This window comes from Dreissena polymorpha, chromosome 9 (genome assembly GCF_020536995.1).
Source record: "Dreissena polymorpha isolate Duluth1 chromosome 9, UMN_Dpol_1.0, whole genome shotgun sequence".
Taxonomy (NCBI): domain Eukaryota; kingdom Metazoa; phylum Mollusca; class Bivalvia; order Myida; family Dreissenidae; genus Dreissena; species Dreissena polymorpha.
In genome coordinates this window covers 8,223,071-8,241,484 of record NC_068363.1, presented here as the reverse complement: position 1 = coordinate 8,241,484, position 18,414 = coordinate 8,223,071, and the positions used below count along the sequence as shown (strand labels likewise).

The 18,414-nt window shown below is 35.5% G+C and overlaps 1 protein-coding gene and 1 non-coding gene across 2 annotated transcripts in view; both read left to right on the top strand.

Annotated features, from left to right (window-relative positions):
• LOC127843616 (uncharacterized) overlaps nt 1-18,414 on the top strand; it is a 122,312-nt gene that overhangs the window by 9,470 nt on the left and 94,428 nt on the right. Inside the window, exons 2-3 of the mRNA XM_052373304.1 lie at nt 15,391-15,537; nt 18,169-18,359. Of these exons, the coding sequence (XP_052229264.1) occupies nt 15,434-15,537; nt 18,169-18,359 (295 nt within the window). The 5' untranslated portion in view covers nt 15,391-15,433. The remainder of the gene's footprint in view (nt 1-15,390; nt 15,538-18,168; nt 18,360-18,414) is intronic.
• LOC127846803 (U1 spliceosomal RNA) lies at nt 14,636-14,798 on the top strand. The gene has a single exon (XR_008033684.1). It is a non-coding gene; the product is annotated as a U1 spliceosomal RNA (small nuclear RNA).

Genomic DNA, 18,414 nt, shown 5'->3' with positions numbered 1-18,414 from the left:
TTGTTACAGTTTCTCAAAGCACCTTCAATATTTTACCGATCTCTTACATATTTGGCATGTAGGTACCTTGCATGGACCTCTACCTTTTGATGAGGTTTGAGGTCACTGGGGTCAAGGTCAAGGTCACTGAGGCTAATAATAGATTTTTTTAGGTGGTCACACAATTAACACATAGATTGACAAAGTGCATCATCGGGGAGCATCCATCAGTTTCACTGATATTCTTGTTTTAAATAAAAACTAAGTAGCGTAGAGACAATTAAATTTTTTAATTTCGGTTAAAACTTTTGTTGTTCACAGGGCTCTTGCTACACTTTGGGGGATTGGGGCCGGTGTAACAAGCCATTTTGCCCCCCCCCCCCCCCGGCCACTTTTTCCCCGGGGAAAAAGTGGACTAGGCCAACTCTTCCCCCCTAGTCCAATTCTCCCCCCCCCCCCCTGATTTTTCATTTAATATATCTTTCCGTCTACACCTTTCGGCCAGTTTTTCCCCCTTGGCCAGTTTTTTCCCCCCCTACCTTGTAAAAGAAGTTTTAACAATAAAATTTGATATAAACGATTTACTCGTTAAAGTATTCTTAAGAATCACATGTTGGTCCACACAGGGGAAATGCCGTTTGAATGCAGTTTTTGTGATAAACGATTTAACCGAAAAGGTCATCTTAAGGATCACATGTTGGTCCACACAGGGGATAAGCCATTTGAATGCAGTGTTTGTCATAAACAATTTAATCGTAAAGGTACTATTAAGCGTCACATGTTGGTCCACACTGGGGAAAGGCCTTCTTTTGTCAAAGATGATCAGCAATGAAGAACATCCTTAACGCTCAAAGCTTAGTCCACTGGAGTGCCTATTGTTTGTGGAACTCTTGTGGGGGACAGATACACAATATGGGTCAAATTATAGAAAACTTCCTTTAACTCTCTAGATGTCAAATATTCTTCCTGATCTTCATGAAAATTGGTCACAATGTGCATCTTTATTAAAATAACCTAACATATCTTTATTCGGGCATAAAATAGCACAATGCCTACTTATAGCCAACAATAGAATTATAGTGTGAAAAGTGAAAGGAACATGAAAAACACAATGTATTTTAAACATTAATCTGAGAAGGATTAACAGAGATGTAAGTGCCGTGCAAACAGAATTTGCATAGTACATATTATATTTATTTACAACAATAACAACAACATTTATTTGCATGTAGGTGACTTCTAACTTCAAACATTTAAAAAATATATATGCTTGTGTGAAATAATATACGTATACAACTTTATATATTGGTCCAAACTCCAAAATAGACTTAAACGTTCTTTGTAAGGTTAGAATTTAAATGGAGAAAATCATTACTTGAGTTTGGAAGTCGGTCATGTGCAGGCAAAAGCTAGTTTACAACTAAGTCAAAAGTTTGTTTGCACTCTAGAAGAAGTTTTAGGTGAGCGATACAGGTCCCTCTTGTTTATTCACTTTTAGGCCATTTTTCCCCCCTAGCCAGTTTTCCCCCCTACCTTTTGGTTTCGTTCCGAATGCCACTTTTTCACTTGCATTTTATCTTTTGACAATTACTTTTACAATAAAAACAAAACGAATAAGCACTAAACCAGTGTAGAGCTTCAATATCCATCTATTCCTAATATATCCTGCGGGCATCATATAGGAATATTCGACAAAGGGAGGCAATAGCAATTTTACAAATATGGGTTTCTAAGGGATTTCTACAAATATATATCACTGATAATGTATATTTGTTATAAATATAGTAAATGCATTTTGAAATTCCTATAAATCACATGGATGATTCTTTTGATAGTTTTAATACACATGTTCAGATAATTCTGTCTTAGTTGAGCAACCAGGATAGGAAAATCAAATTTTAATATACTTCCAAAGAAACTATAATATGCAATAAGTGCCTAATGAACTTATATAAGTGTAATCTTTCAGAATCTAAACTGTCTCAGCGTTTTTTTTCCCCCAAAGGGGAAAAGGTACCTGTACCCCTACAATTGGGAATTTTTCGAGTCGTGAAATCTTCAAATTGGGAAAAAACGAGTCGCGAAATCAATGAATTGGGAAAAACTAGAGTCGCAAAATTGATGAATTGGGAATCTTTAAAATGCATCTTATCTATCATTAGGGGCTATATTCTGCATCACAAAGCATTTTACGCTCTAGGTTTTAACAGAAAAACTACTAGTGATGATATTTTGACAATCATATCATGTCATGTGAAAATTGTGTTATTGCCACTTCAGTAGGAATGTGCCTGTCAATGGAAAAAAATATCTTCTAGTGATAGGCATAATTACTGAGGTTGCATAAAAAATAATATTTATAATTTTGTTTAAGCCCTTAAGGTAGTACAACTGTAATGGGCAATATTCCAAAACCCATTAAAAGTATTATTTTCATTAACCTTATACCATATGTGGTTTTATTAACAAATATTTACGGTGGCTTTCCATGCAAAATTATTTTTCGTAATTTTTTCTGTATGATGACCCATAATTTGAATTTTCTTCTAAATAAAATTACCCCTTTTGATAAATAAATTCAATAAACTCCTATTTTTTAGCATTTTTTGTTAACAATGTTTGTATATTTAGTACAGGATATGATTGTAGATGATAAAATAACTTAATACAAGACAATTTGGTGATAACAATAATGAAAAAAAATCTTATTTATTATGTAAGGTCCTTCAAAACTACAAGTTCGACCCGTGTATGCAAAAATCACCCATACAAATTTTTTATTTTTTTTTATAAGTTGTATGTTATTTCCTTGGAATTTGAGCATTTATATTTTAGCAGAGACATGTGATCAGCTTAAATCAAAGTAAAAGAAGCAATTTGCCCGTGTATATTTTGAACAATTCACAAAAATCTAATAGGACTATCAGAAATATTTTTCAAGAAATTCAAAACCGCATAATGGCAAATGGTCAAAATATGCAATATAAACAGAGTCATTTACCAATTCAGTTAACACCTTCAATGTTCTTACTCTCTTTATACATATATTTAATACATTATGCAGTTATGCTAAATCTGCCAATGTAGGGATGGCGTTGGTGAGGTGGGGCGGAGGGTTGGGGTGGAGGCATGAGTAGGTCTAAAAAGTGAAATAAAAGAGTTGTGTACTAAGTATTTTTCGCTGTTAACCAAGATCTATAACATTGTTAGATTTAAATTCAAATGACCACCTACCTAACAAGCTTGTATTAATTTAATTACAATGTACAAACAAAAATATTAATGCAAAATTTCATAACGAAACTAAATAAGCGGATACTTATAAGTTCCTTTGACATGGACAGGGCTTTCTACACTATATCCTGCAGTTAGTTACAAATACTCAAGCAAATTTGGTGTAACTTTGCATGCATATAAAAGGCAATGTAGGGATTAAGTACAACCCTTCATGTTTCACCTTATGTGATTGTTCAGGTCACTGTTACTAAAAATAGAAACAAAAAATCACACAAAATGGATCCTAGGATAACTAAAAAAGTACTAAGGGTGCTTTGATGAAATTTTGTGCACTTATAAAGGGCATTATGGAGATTGTGCAGTACCATATTTCTTACCTAGTTGAAATCACTGTAACTGAAAAATAAATATAGAAATGCACACAAATTGACTCCTGTAATTACTGAAAAAGTACTGAAGGTACTGAAGTAAAACATGTAATTGATTTTTTTTCTTTTAAATCATTCGTTAAATTACTTACATATTTTTAGAACAACTTCATGTGATACTTTTTTAGAATAAGTGACTCTAGGCAAGCCTTCAGCATTGTTAAAAATGAAAACATCACGTATTGCATCCTCTCCACCCCTGTTATTAAGCATTGTTAAATACACAAGTTTAAGCCCTGACCCGGCAATATTTTCAGCCATATGCCTTTTCATTACACTTCATGAAATAAGTGGGCTCAATGTTGGACAGTTCTGGGCTTTAGCACTGTTGAAAGCAATTTTGTTCGACACAGCCAATGGGGGAAAAGCTGTGGGTCATTAGATCTTTTGAAGACAAATTCACAAATTGGAGCAACTTTCTAAGTGCTGCCACATCTGCCATAGCATCGTGTGCATTATATAGTTCACCAAGCACTTGTTAAACTAAATCAACTTTCTTCAAGGACTGCTTTGGATATAATTTTCTGAATATTGATAAAGAATCGATAAAAGCACAGTTATACAAAATATCAATATCACTTACATTTACCAAGATTGAAACAAAAATTGTTAAATCAAAACGACTACCATTATGAACAACTAAGCACACATTTCGAAACTGTTCAAGCCAATGTATGTCTTTCGACAGCCACTCATATTGACACTTGCTGCACAACTTATCCAATGAATGTCATTGTCCCAACACTGGCTGCACAACTTACCCAATGAATGTCATTGTCCCATCAGTCATTGAAATGCCTGTAACTTGTAAAGCCTCTTGACTTATTATGCCCCCCTTCAAAGAAGAGGGGGTATATTGCTTTGCTCATGTCGGACGGTCTGTCGGTCGGTCTGTCGGTCCGTCCACCAGATGGTTTCTTAATGATAACTCAAGAACGCTTAGGCCTAGGATCATGAAACTTCATAGGAACATTGATCATGAATCGCAGATGACCCCTATTGATTTTGAGGTCACTTGGTCAAAGGTCAAGGTCACAGGTGAAGGTCACAGTTACTGGAAATAGGCATTTTAAGGATTTAGCATGGTTCAAACAAGGGAAACAACTACCGTTTATGCATGTTCTTTTTGTTACAGCATTTGCCTTCCTTGTAATTTATATAAATTTTACCAAATGTAAGGCGAACTTCATTTTTGTAATGCATTGTACCACCACCACCACCACCACCACCACCACCACCACCACCACCACCACCACCACCACCACCACCACCGTTGTTCACAGTGACAAAAAACGTATTCACACAATGGCTGCTACTACAACTTATAGCCCATATAGGGGGCATGCATGTTTTACAAACAGCCCTTGTTGGAACAGTTTGCGTGACGTATGTTGCGAACTGACTACCAGACTGGACTTCCACCGATGCATATGAGTAACCTGCGGGAGTTCCCTTCCTTCAACTGGAAACATAGTTGACCTTGCAATCTAGTAAAATATTGACATGCAATATCACATTTAGAATGCAACTAAACATAATATATTGGAATTTTATTAGGTTAATAATCATACTGCTATCGACAAGCCATAAAATGTGTGAACTGCTGATCTACCAGACATGAAATTTCAGTGTTTTTTTTATGGCAATTTCGGGGCCGATATTCGGCCCCATTCCCCTCAAAAAAGAGTATATATTTTTCCCTAATTTTGTAGAAAAAATCCCCTCGAATATTTAACAAAAAAAAAAAAAAAAAAAATTTTTTTTTTTTTAGAAACAACTGTCTTATGATAAATATATCTAAAATTTATTTCATAAACAACTAACAAAGTTTATTACTATAATTAGTAGGATTTTTTATTATTATAAAGAATTATATTAAATTAGTTTTTCCCAAATCAGTTGACTTTTCACATGAATTGCATTGTTTCCCAAAATGGCCAGGAATAGGCGTGATGTTACATTGTATCTATATTGTGTCAATATTTGTTGATAAAAACATTCATATGTGGTCCATTTTATTGATAAAAAAGGCTCAAATTTGCCATTTTATGGATTTAAAAAATCCCAATTAGACTCAAATTGGCTTGGAAAACTGAGACTTTGCATGACGGCTGAACTGTCTGAAAGTAATGTTGAAAAAATCATTCACATATATATCAGAAAAAGGACTGAGACATTCAGCTGTAAATATTACATTCATACATACATGTGTATTCATAAAATAAATATCATTACATATACAAGAGTGAATTTTTAATTTTCCCCTTTTCCTTAATAACGACGCGTTTTTCCCCTTTGGACGGGCCCCGCCACCATTCCCCTATAGGTGAAAAAAAAAAATGAATTTGTTTATAGAAGAACAAAACCATGATGTTTTAAGAAGATTATTGTTTTTTTTGACATATGAGCTCATCTATTTTTTGAAAAAAAATTATGAGCTATTGTCATCACCTTGGCGTCGGCGTCTGCGTTGGCGTCCGGTTAAGTTTTGCATTTAGGTCCACTTTTCTCAGAATGTATCAATGCTATTGCATTCAAACTTGGTACACTTACTTACTATCATGAGAGGACTGGGCAGGCAAAGTTAGATAACTCTGGCGTGCAATTTGACAGAATTATGTGCCCTTTTTATACTTAGAAAATTGAAAATTTTGGTTAAGTTTTGCGTTTAGGTCCACTTTTCTCAGAAAGTATCAATGCTATTGCATTCAAACTTGATACACTTACTTACTATCATGAGGGGACTGGGCAGGCAAAGTTAGATAACTCTGGCGTGCATTTTGACAGAATTATGTGCCCTTTTTATACTTAGAAAATTGAAAATTTTGGTTAAGTTTTGTGTTTAGGTCCATTTTATTCTGTAAGTATCAAAGCTATTGCTTTCATACTTGCAACACTTACTAACTATCATAAGGGGACTGGGCAGGCAAAGTAAGATAACTCTGGCGTGCATTTTGACAGAATTATGTGCCCTTTTTATACTTAGAAAATTGAAAATTTTGGTTAAGTTTTGTGTTAAGGTCCATTTTATTCCTTAAGTATCAAAGCTATTGCTTTCATACTTGCAACACTTACTAACTACCGTAAGGGGACTGTGCAGGCAAAGTTATGTAACTCTGACTGGCATTTGGACGGAATTATGGGCCCTTTATACTTAGAAAATTGAAAGTTTGGTTAAGTTTTGTGTTTTGGTCCACTTTACCCCTAAAGTATCATAGATATTGATTTATGATTAGATTTGATTGATACTTTGACAAAACTACTCTTACCTGACATACCACAATAGACTCCACCCAAACCATCGCCCGTGCCCCCCCGCCCAACCCCCCCCCCCAATTTTTTTTTTTTTTTTTTTAAGATCATCTCACAAATGACCACCACACCCTCACACTATACCCCCCCCCAATTTTTTTTTATGGAACGGTTAAAAAACACAAATATTTATTTTTATTATTTTATGTTTGAAATACCGTCCAACCATTGCACCCAAGAATCCCCCCCCCCACCCCCCCCACCCCCCCCCCCCACCCCCCCGCCCCGATTTTTTTTCCCTTTTTTTCGCATTTTTGGAAGAAAATGTAATATATGTCCACACCCCCACACAATGCACCGCTCTTCACTCCACCCCTCCCTCCTTTGTGATTGAAAATGAGAGTCCCTTCACCTTTAAAAAGAAAATAGATGAGCGGTCTGCACCCGCAAGGCGGTGCTCTTGTTTGAATTGAGAATGGGTCAGACATTCTGACCCGCAGGATTTTCAAGTTTAGAGTTGACAACAAAGCATGGTATTCCACTTTTCCAGGTCCATTTTTCCCATTGCTTTGACTGTGTGGGTTTTACCATACGCTGTAGTGTTTACCAACTGGCAGTAAATGTTACTACACTCTACGTACAGATTTTTTTCTTTTTTTGCAACTTTTTTTTCACTTGTTAACCCTCTTTTTGGTTACGATTCACGATTGTTGTTATTTTATGCTGTCGCGAAAATATATTACTTACGGTTCATTTTTTACACAATTTTTAAAGAAAAATCTATTTTGACGTCGTAATATATTGTACTATGCACATCAGCGATACAATATATTATTGAATTATATAAAACATGTTTTTATTTCAGATTTATACTTTGTAAATAATAAACCGAACAAAACGGGCATCTCACGACTTCAGTTACGATATTTACCGACATTAGCCGATGTAAAAAGATCTTACAAAAAACGCGGGAAATGATTACAGTTGTTCTACCTTAAAAGTCTCACAAGCCCTGCAATGTTTTATGTGAGTTAAATTAAAAACTTAAAAAACTTAACAAAAACAACAACAACAACAATGGAACTTGGACTGGTTTGAAGTATTTCAACAATAGACAGTTAGAATAGCCACACATTTATAACAAAAATGAGTTTTTAGAGTGGAATGCTTTAACAACTATTTTCAACGGTTAGTCTTATATTTTGTTTTGATTTTTTTTCAAATCATCAAATAAGACATTAAGATCATCTGCCATAAAATGCTAATGTATATGTTGTAAATAACTATAGTATTTTACACACGTCTCATTAATTATTTTTATGCCCCCCTTCGAAGAAGAGGGGGTATATTGCTTTGCTCATGTCGGTCGGTCGGTCTGTCTGTCGGTCGGTCCGTCCACCAGGTGGTTGTCAGACGATAACTCAAGAACGCTTAGGCCTAGGATCATGAAACTTCATAGGTACATTGATCATGACTCACAGATGACCCCTATTGATTTTGAGGTCACTAGGTCAAAGGTCAAGGTCACTGTGACCCGAAATAGTAAAATGGTTTCCGGATGATAATTCAAGAACGCTTATGCCTAGGATCATGAAACTTCATAGGTAGATTGATCATGACTAGCAGATGACCCCTATTGATTTTCAGGTCACTAGGTCAAAGGTCAAGGTCACGGTGACCTGAAATAGTAAAATGGTTTCCGGATGATAATTCAAGAACCCTTATGCCTAGGATCATGAAACTTGATACACATGTAGGTAGATTGATCATGACTAGCAGATGACCCCTATTGATTTTCAGGTCACTAGGTCAAAGGTCAAGGTCATGGTGACCCGAAATAGTAAAATGGTTTCCGGATGATAACTCAAGAACGCTTATGCCTAGGATCATGAAACTTGATAGGTACATTGATCATGACTGGCAGATGACCCCTATTGATTTTCAGGTCACTAGGTCAAAGGTCAAGGTCACAGTGACCCTAAATAGTAAAATGGTTTCCTGATGATAACTCAGGAAAGCTTATGGCTAGGATCATGAAACTTCATAGGTACATTGATCATGACTCGCAGATGACCCCTATTGATTTTCAGGTCACTAGGTCAAAGGTCAAGGTCACAGTGACAAAAAACATATTTACAAAATGGCTGTCACTACAACTTAGAGCCCATATGGGGGGCATGCATGTTTTACAAACAGCCCTTGTTAATTTTATTAACCAGGTTTTCCGAAGGAAAAAACTGGTTATTAGATTGGCGAATGCGGGCGGGCTGGCTGGCTGGCGGGCTGGCGGGCGGGCGGAACAAGCTTGTCCGGGCCATAACTATGTCGTTCATTGTCAGATTTTAAAATCATTTGGCACATTTGTTCACCATCATTGGACGGTGTGTCGCGCGAAATAATTACGTCGATATCTCCAAGGTCAAGGTCACACTTTGAGTTCAAAGGTCAAAAATGGCCATAAATGAGCTTGTCCTGGCCATAACTACATGTATGTCATTCATTGTGAGATTTTGAAATCATTTGGCACATTTGTTCACCATCATGGTATGGTGTGTCGCACGAAAGAATCACGTCAATATCTCCAATGTCAAGGTCGCCACGACTAAAAATAGATTTTTTTTTTTTTAAACAAACTTACAAATGGGGTTTATTTTGTTTGTTCATTTCAAAAGTTCAGTTTGACTTTTCTCCCTTTATCATATTTTTTTTTCACAGTGAAAACCTGGTTTTGTGACAATTTTGTCCCTTGTGTTAAACTTTTATTTGTTTATATCCATATCCGAATAGTTTCAGTCCGGATTTGACACTTAAAAAACTATACATAGATCTTAAGTAATATGAGCATTTTACTCGATACGGTTACGTTTTTTTAATGTCAACAAAAAATTGTGTTGAGAAAGTTTATTGATGTAAGGAAGACTGGTCTTTGCGATGGAATTCTTTCACGAGAAAAATCGATCACTCGTCGCGGTTATGTAATCCAGTTACATTTTACACAACGGTTAGAGTTACGCCCCTTTGAAAAGTTTTATTTACTTTCTACGCAACATTGTCCGGCGAAAATAAATGGCCGAAAATGAAAGGCTCGACGATTTCAAAAGATATTTCCAGCGAAAATATAAGGCACTGGCGATTGGGAACGGCACCTAGGATCGTTGGGAACGCTAGATATGGAGATTGGGAAAGGTCTGGTGCTAAAATTGGGAAGCCTCCGGTAGGCTTTGAGAAAGGTACCGTTCCCCGCTACTAGTTAAAGAAGGAAAAAAAACGCTGTGTCTAACAGATCAATGAAATGAACAAAATGCGATTATATATCTGCCTTAGAGTTTCCTCAAATAGCCTTATTAAGCATGACATTTTAGCAGTTGTTTCCACACATAACAGGACAAACTTCAATTTGTACCATTAGATACAAGCAAGAGTGGCGAAGGGGAGAAAAAATGACTGAGAGTAATATTGCATTAAGACATCTTAATTAGTGAAGGGGAGAAAAAATAGCCGAGTTTGTTTTGTACCGTCTGCTATGCAAATTATAGGGATCACTTCTCTGTCTGCTTGTGTGTCTGTCTCTGCCTGCCTGTCTGTCTGTCTGTCACGACCGCCACACCTTTGTCCGGAGCATATTTATAGAAGTACTAAAGATATTTTAACCCGATTTGATATTTGACCTTGATTGCCCTTTCATTAACTTGATACTTGTATTATTCTATCAGGCACATCTGTATGGAGGGGGCGAAAAGCTCAAGGGGAGAAAAATGGCCAACAGTTGCGATCATGTTAAAATCAATAATTAAGGTGGGGGAAAAATTTGGCGAGGGGGAAAAAATGGCCGGGAGTCATTTTAAAATAAATTCTTAAATATAGGGGGGTGGGGGGGGGGGAGAATTGGCCGAGGGGAGAAAAAATGGCCAAGAGTCATGTGCCATTAATTTTTTAAGTAGGGGGGAAAGATTGTGAGAGTCATTTTGAAATAAATTTTTAAATAGGGAGGGGGAAAGATTGGCTGAGGGGAGTAAAGGGGGGAAAGATTGTGAGAGTCATTTTGAAATAAATTTTTAAATAGGGAGGGGGAAAGATTGGCTGAGGGGAGTAAAAATGGCAGAGTCATGTTAAAATAAATTCTTATGTTGGGGGGGGGGATTGGCTGAGGGGAGAATAAATGGCTAAGAGTCATGTTGCAATTAATTCTTTAAGTAGGGGGCAAAAATTAGCCAAGGGAAGAAAAAAATGGCCAAGAGTCATTTTGTAATAAATTCTTAAGAAGGCAGGGGGGAAAGATTGGCCGAGGGGAGAAAAAATGGCAGAGAGTCATGTTGCAATTAATTCTTAAAGTGGGGGGGGGGGGGGGAATTTGGCCAAGGGGGGGAAAGATTGGCCTGGGCCATTTTTTCCCGGGGGAAAAAAAGGCCAAGGCCAATCTATCCCCGGGGAAAAAATGGCCTAGTCTAAACTTTGCCCGGGGAAAAAATGGCCTAGGCCAATTTTTCCCCACAGAAAAACATGACTGGGGAAAAAAATGGACGGCTACACCGGGGCCCTTAGAGGGGGGAATTTTGCATCATTTTGGGCGAAAAGGGGAATTTTAGATCTTTTCACCAACCATTCAACACCTAAAATTGCTATATTTTAATGTGATTTACATAAATATACATTTAATCAAAGGTAAGTAGCACAATACCAGTAGGCAACATAGGTATAAAAAGTAAAAAAAGGGGGGGAATTTTTAGCTGATATAGGGGAAAAAGTATACTTTTTCCATGGGTGAAGCCGTCGATATTCTGCGGTAAAAAGTGCAAAACAAGGGCCCTGGTTCATTGTAACTAAATTATATCACAAATGATTATGAATAGACATTTCCTTAAAAATTAAAATTTTAAATCGAACATGCTGTATCTTTATTGTTACTGTCATTTAAATGATTCATTATTGAAGCAGTTATTATACTGTAGACAGTGCTGAGTACACAGAAAATCTGGACAAAACTGGATTAAGTGTTGGTTTTTATGAAAACAAGCTTAGCAGGTATACTGACCTTTTGAGTAGACTGCGATGCTTTGACAAAAGGGATTAACATGTGCGTATGCAACTCCTTGCTGATTTTTTTCTGCGAATTGTGATTTTTTTGTGAATTAGGAATTTGTTATTTTGAAATTTGAAAAAATGGTCTTATTGGGAATGATGCAGTTTTACGGTACCAACTTTATATTATTAGCGGAAAAATGCTACATGGTAAAGTTCAAAACACATACTAGTATATTCCTGTATGTCAATGCAAAAGTAGGTTTTAAATTAAATTAAAATACAAAAAATTAATAAATTAATGTTTAGCTTAATCTGTAAAAGTTGGTTTAAACATTATCAACACACAAAAAACAAGATGCATACAATGCTAAAAAATAGGTGCAGATCAACTTATTGTAATTCTTGACATAACTTGACAAATTCATGCATTCCATTATTATGCATTAAATTAATTTCTCTTTGTTTGTGTACGATACAAAGACAAATGAAGCATAAATGACATGTCTATAATTAGTTTTTGTTAAGTCCCCCACTATAGTAGTGGGGGATATATTGTTTTTGCCCTGTCTGTTGGTCTGTTGGTTGGTTGGTTGGTTTGCACCAACTTTAACATTTGCAATAACTTTTGCAATATTGAAGATAGCAACTTGATATTTGGCATGCATATGTATCTTATGGAGCTGCACATTTTGAGTGGTGAAAAGTCAAGGTCAAGGTCATCCTTCAAGGTCAAAGGTCAAATATATGGGTCAAAATCGCTCATTTAATGTACACTTTTGCAGTATTTCAATTTTCAAGATAGCAACTTGATATTTGGCATGGTGAAAGGTCAAGGTCAAGGTCATCCTTCAAGGTCAGATGTCAAATATATGTGGCCAAAATCTCTCATTTTATGAGTACTTTTGCAATATTGAAGATAGAACTTGATATTTGGCATGCATGTGTATCTCATGGAGCTGCACATTTTGAGTGGTGAAAGGTCAAGGTCAAGGTCATCCTTCAAGGTCAGAGGTCAAATATATGTGGCCCAAAGCGCTTATTTTATGAATACTTTTGCAATATTGAAGATAGCAACTTGATATTTGGCATGCATGTGTATCTCATGGAGCTGCACATTTTTAGTGGTGAAAGGTCAAGGTCAAGGTCATCCTTCAAGGTCAAATATATGGGTCAAAATTGCTCTTGTAATGTCACTTCTGCAATATTGAAGCTAGCAATTTTATATTTGAAATGCATGTGTATCTCATGGAGCTGCACATTTTGAGTGGTGAAGGGTCAGGGTCAAGGTAATCCTACAAGGTCAAACGTCATATAGGGGGACATTGTGTTTCACAAACGCATCTTGTTGACATTATAATAACCTATTTGTCTTCGATATGCCATTGTCATGTATTAGTACTGAAATCAACATTGATTTTTTTTTCAAAAAGTCAAAATTGACTCAGATTTTGAAAGAAGAGAATACATTTCAAGTAGAAGACATTTTTTCACATTCTTGTTTGTATAACTGGAAATGTTGTAGTCACGCTCTTGTATACATCCTTTAATTTTTTTTGTTCGTTTGATATATGCAGGGATTTCAACAGATTAAAAAAAATATGAGTCATTGCTGCCCGAGCTGAAATTTTGAGGTAACAAATTAAAAATATTACTGAAGTAAATTTTTCAGCATGGCAATATTATTTTTTCATGAAGTATTTTTTTCTGTTTTATTAAACTTTTGAAATACAAGTACCAGTAGACTAAGAGTAACAAAATGTCTTTAAAAAATACATCGCCTTTATTAAAGTATTAAATAACAATATAATAATTTACAACATAGACAATTTTAATGCATTTGTACACAATAATCACTACAAAATATATAAAATGTAAAACTGTCATCTTTCTCCTTTTGTTGAGACAACAACCATGGAAAGGACTTTCGTTTCATCTTTGAATTTTCTATTCATTTTCATGTGTGACTAAGGAGCCATTTGCCCAGTCTAATTTGCCAATCAAAAGAAGCTTAGACCGAAGATGAATTGAAGTTATAATACTTTTATGTTTATTTTATGTGAATAAATGATTATATTTAAAAAAAAAATGAATGAAATTTTACAAGATTATGTGTGCCACTGCCAGGTATATGTACGTTTTTGTTTTTATTTTGTTGAAGTTTTTTGCATACTCTTTACACATTGCTAGAGTTAATGCTGTTGCAATAACAATTCCAAAAAATGTTATTGCAAATAGAGAAAGGTATGTATATAAATACAGGTGCATTCCTAGTATTCAAGGGAGAGAAAGCCAACAGTTGATATGACTAAAGTGCTCCACCATACATGGTTCACTTAACATCTTAAGCTATTTATATAGATTGTGTGGGCTTTACAAGAAGCATAGGATATTTACAAACACGGTTGAGTGAATATCTTAAGCTATTTATAGGTTGCCATATGCTTTGTTAGATGATATTTATAAAATTTTGTTCACTTCCGTTATGGAGGTATTGTCATATTCTGTGATAAAACATTAAAAAAACTAATAAATGACTTATTAAAAAACACATTAAGAAACAAGATTATATTTGCTATCTATTTAGGGAATTATTAAAATGGAAAATCTATTCCAAAATAAAATTTTGTAAAAGATTCATTGATTCATGACTTCAGTCAAATAAACATGATTGTGAATATTGTGACTGAGTATAAGTTGTAATGTGACCTCAACAAATCATACTTACCTGGTACAGGGAATACCTTGATCAGTAAGGAGGTTTCCCCAGGAAGAGGCCCTCCCATTGCACTTCGGTTGGGCTGACGCCTGCGATAGCCCCAAATGTGGGTTACTCGGGTACGCAATTTCTTTGTGTGGGGTCTGCGTTCGCGCTAACCCTGAAAAACTTAAAAATGCAATTCGACATGAACTTATACCCCATTGAATACTGTTTGACTTTTGTTTATCATAGCTATAAGGTTTAATTTTCCCCAACTTCATGGTTTATTGCACTATTTTTCTATAGTCAAAAGCCACAGACTGTTAAATATAAAGAGAAAATAATCACTGCAAGTAAATGACATTGATTTAATAAGTGGGTAATATGCACCTTGTTTACTAGCCGCCATTAGTTGAAAGCTTTCCTTCAACTGTTTCCTGAAGTTGGCAAATCCTGTCTTATATGAGCAAAAGGAGTTACTTCTCCCTTTAAAATTTAGGCTGGAATTACCCCTGGAGTTTAGGCTCTTTTAGCAAAAAGAATTTTTTGAATTTGTATTGCGTTTAATAAAAAATAAATTTCTGCTAGATTTTTGAAACTTTACTGAGCAGTATGCGATCAAGATTACGTAATATTTATGTTTATCTTTAATTAATGAAGCCTGCTCACAATTACCACACTTGGTAAAAATAAACTTGCCTAATAATCAATATTGTAAAAAAAGTCTTGTATATATATTTGAATCATTTCTTTAATTACTTTTGTTTTTTTCAGGCTTGAATAAGGGCTTTTAAATATTTCTGGAGCAAAATCAACCATGACCGACAAGGAAGTCAATCAAAATAACAATGGCATGTCCATGTTCCATCTGCGCCGGATTGGCCAGATGGCAAGCAAGCCTGGAGTTGCTGACACCATGGAGTAAGACTTTCTAAATTCACCTTGTGGTTGAACCTCATTTAACCCTTTCCCACTCAGAAGCAAATTGAAAATGGCTATGTGCAAACAGCATAAAACCAGAACAGCCTGAGAGTAACTTGCAGTCTGTTCAGGTTTTATGCTGTTTGCTGCTCATAATAACTTAGTATCTCAGGGAAGGAAAGGAAGCTTTATAAACTTGAATCTAGTAAGATTAAACTTTCTAAGGGACTACAAATGCATCAAAATACGTATCTAAGTGGTAAAGGGTTAAGGGGTATTTAACATTTCATGCTCAATGTGACAATTTTAGTACAAACTTCCAAAATATGTGTTCAGATTTCTAAATAGTTTAATCAGTTGCCATTGATTACTCCCGTTAAACTGATCACATGGACAGCACGATGCCATTCCTTATTGAGACATAAAAAAACCCACCAGCATTTATTTTTTTAGTGGGTACCACAAAATGGTTTTAGTCTCAATCAGAATTTGTTAACTATATGCAATTTAAAGTAAACAATTTCAAATTCAGAGCAGAAAATAGATAATGGAAAAAGTAATTATTGTTTTTAAATTAAGCACCGAAATTGACATGCACGCATCATGTTGAGTGTGATAATTTGTGGAAACAGAGTCAATTAAAGTTCACAACATATTAAATATTGAATACAATACAATCTACAGCAAATACTTCATTTGAGTCATAACTGTTTCTGCACTACATCCAATCGTTACTGAATTCCAATTAAGTGAGGTGGAGTTATATCTTTGCCATTAAGAAATCAATTTGAAACTGTGCTGTCAATATGTCTGTTACTAAGTATCGGTATAATTATTTTACCAGTATAAATTAAAATACAAAAAAGTTTTTTATGTCCCCCACCACTATAGTGGGGGACATATTGTTTTTGCCCTGTCTGTTGGTTTGTTTGTTTGCCCCAACTTTAACATTTTGCAAATACTTTTGCAATATTGAAGATAGCAACTTCATATTTGGCATGCATGTGTATCTTATGAAGCTGCACATTTTGAGTGGTGAAAGGTCAAGGTCATCCTTCAAGGTCAAAGGTAAAAAAACAACACATTTCTTGTTTATTTTGTTATTATTTAGCAGCATTGATGTGAACAATTATGTTTTAAGGACTTTTTATGCCCCCTTTTCGAAGAAAAGGCGGCATATAGCGATCGGACTGTCCGTTTGTCTGTCTGTCTTTCCATCACACTTTGCGTAGGTTTTGAAAATGCTCTTAACTTCTATGTCCCTTGAGATATAACCTTCATATTTGGTAAGCATGTGTATATGGACAAGGCCTTTCCATAACGACAAACTTTTTACCCCTGTGACCTTGACCTTGAAGTTAGGGTCCGCGTTTAGGTTTCGAAATCTGCGTTTAGGTTTCGAAAAATGCTCATAACTTCTATGTCCCTTGAGATATAACCTTCATATTTGGTATGCATGTGTATATGGACAAGGCCTTTCCATATGCACAATTTTTTTTACCCCTGTGACCTTGAACCTAGGGTCCGCGTTAAGGTTTCGAAATATGCGTTTAGGTTTCGAAAAATGCTCATAACTTCTATGTCCCTTGAGATATAACCTTCATATTTGGTATGCATGTGTATATTGGCAAGGCCTTTCCATACGCACAAATTTTTTTACCCCTGTGACCTTGACCTTGAAGTTTAGGTCCGCTTTTAGGTTTTGAAATATGCGTTTAGGTTTTGAAAAATGCTCATAACTTCTTTGTCCCTTGAGATATAACCTTCATATTTGGTATGCATGTGTATACGGACAAGGCCTTTCCATACGCACACAAATTTTAACCCCTGTGACCTTGACCGTGAACTTAGGGTCTGCGTTTAGGTTTTGAAATCTTTGTTTAGGTTTCGAAAAAAACTTCTATCAAGCGTTTATAGGGGGATAAGTCATCCTATAGTGACAGCTCTTGTTGATCTTCATTAAGAGCTATTTTTATACTGCATATGAAGATACACTGTATAGTGTTTTGAAACTGCCTATCATTAACTAAAGCATTATAAAGAGCATTGAACATGCAGGGCCCTCAATCTGTCAAATCCACGGCCGAAATTCGGTCGCATTCCCCCCCCTGAAAAGTATACTTTTTTTCCCTTTTTTTTATAGATAGATGTCTTATGATTATTATATCTCAATTCTATTTTAATTTAATCTTGTCAAACATACTAAATTATGAAATAAGCAATTAATATAGTTCAAACATGTACAAATGTAATAATTAAATAGTAAGTAAAAAATCCCCCCAAAAGGGAAACACCGCGAAAATTCCCCCTGCTATGGGTAGCGACCCGCTTCCCCTAAAATGGATTGAGGGCCCTGAACATGCAGTTTTAATACTGGCTGAGAAGTTCCTGTTTTTTCCCCCAAAATTTGCTTTCTTGACCCTGACTATGAAACTCAAAGTATTGCTATTTTTATGAAATAAATATTTTTGCATAATCAAATAATATCATTGGTTAAGTAGGAAGGCAATATTAAAACACTGCATAGTATGTTACTGCTGAAAAATCTTAATGCCTGTATTTTGCGCATGATTTTACATAAATATTAAACATTACTTGACTGGGAAAAAAAATGGAGCCCTGTATTTTCAGTTTCTACAATGTCACATACATTATTGGCCGCAGTGTGGACAAGGTTGATTTTGTGATTGACTCCAATACCTACATTCAAAGTGCCTGTATATCGCGATGTCATGCCAGAATAGTAAGGCAGGCTGGTAACCAACATAGGCTGTACGATGACAGTCTGAATGGAGTCTTTGTAAATAATATCAAAATTGCAGGTAAGTTTGGATTATTATATGAGTCACACTCAGGGAAAATGGGGCTTAATGCATG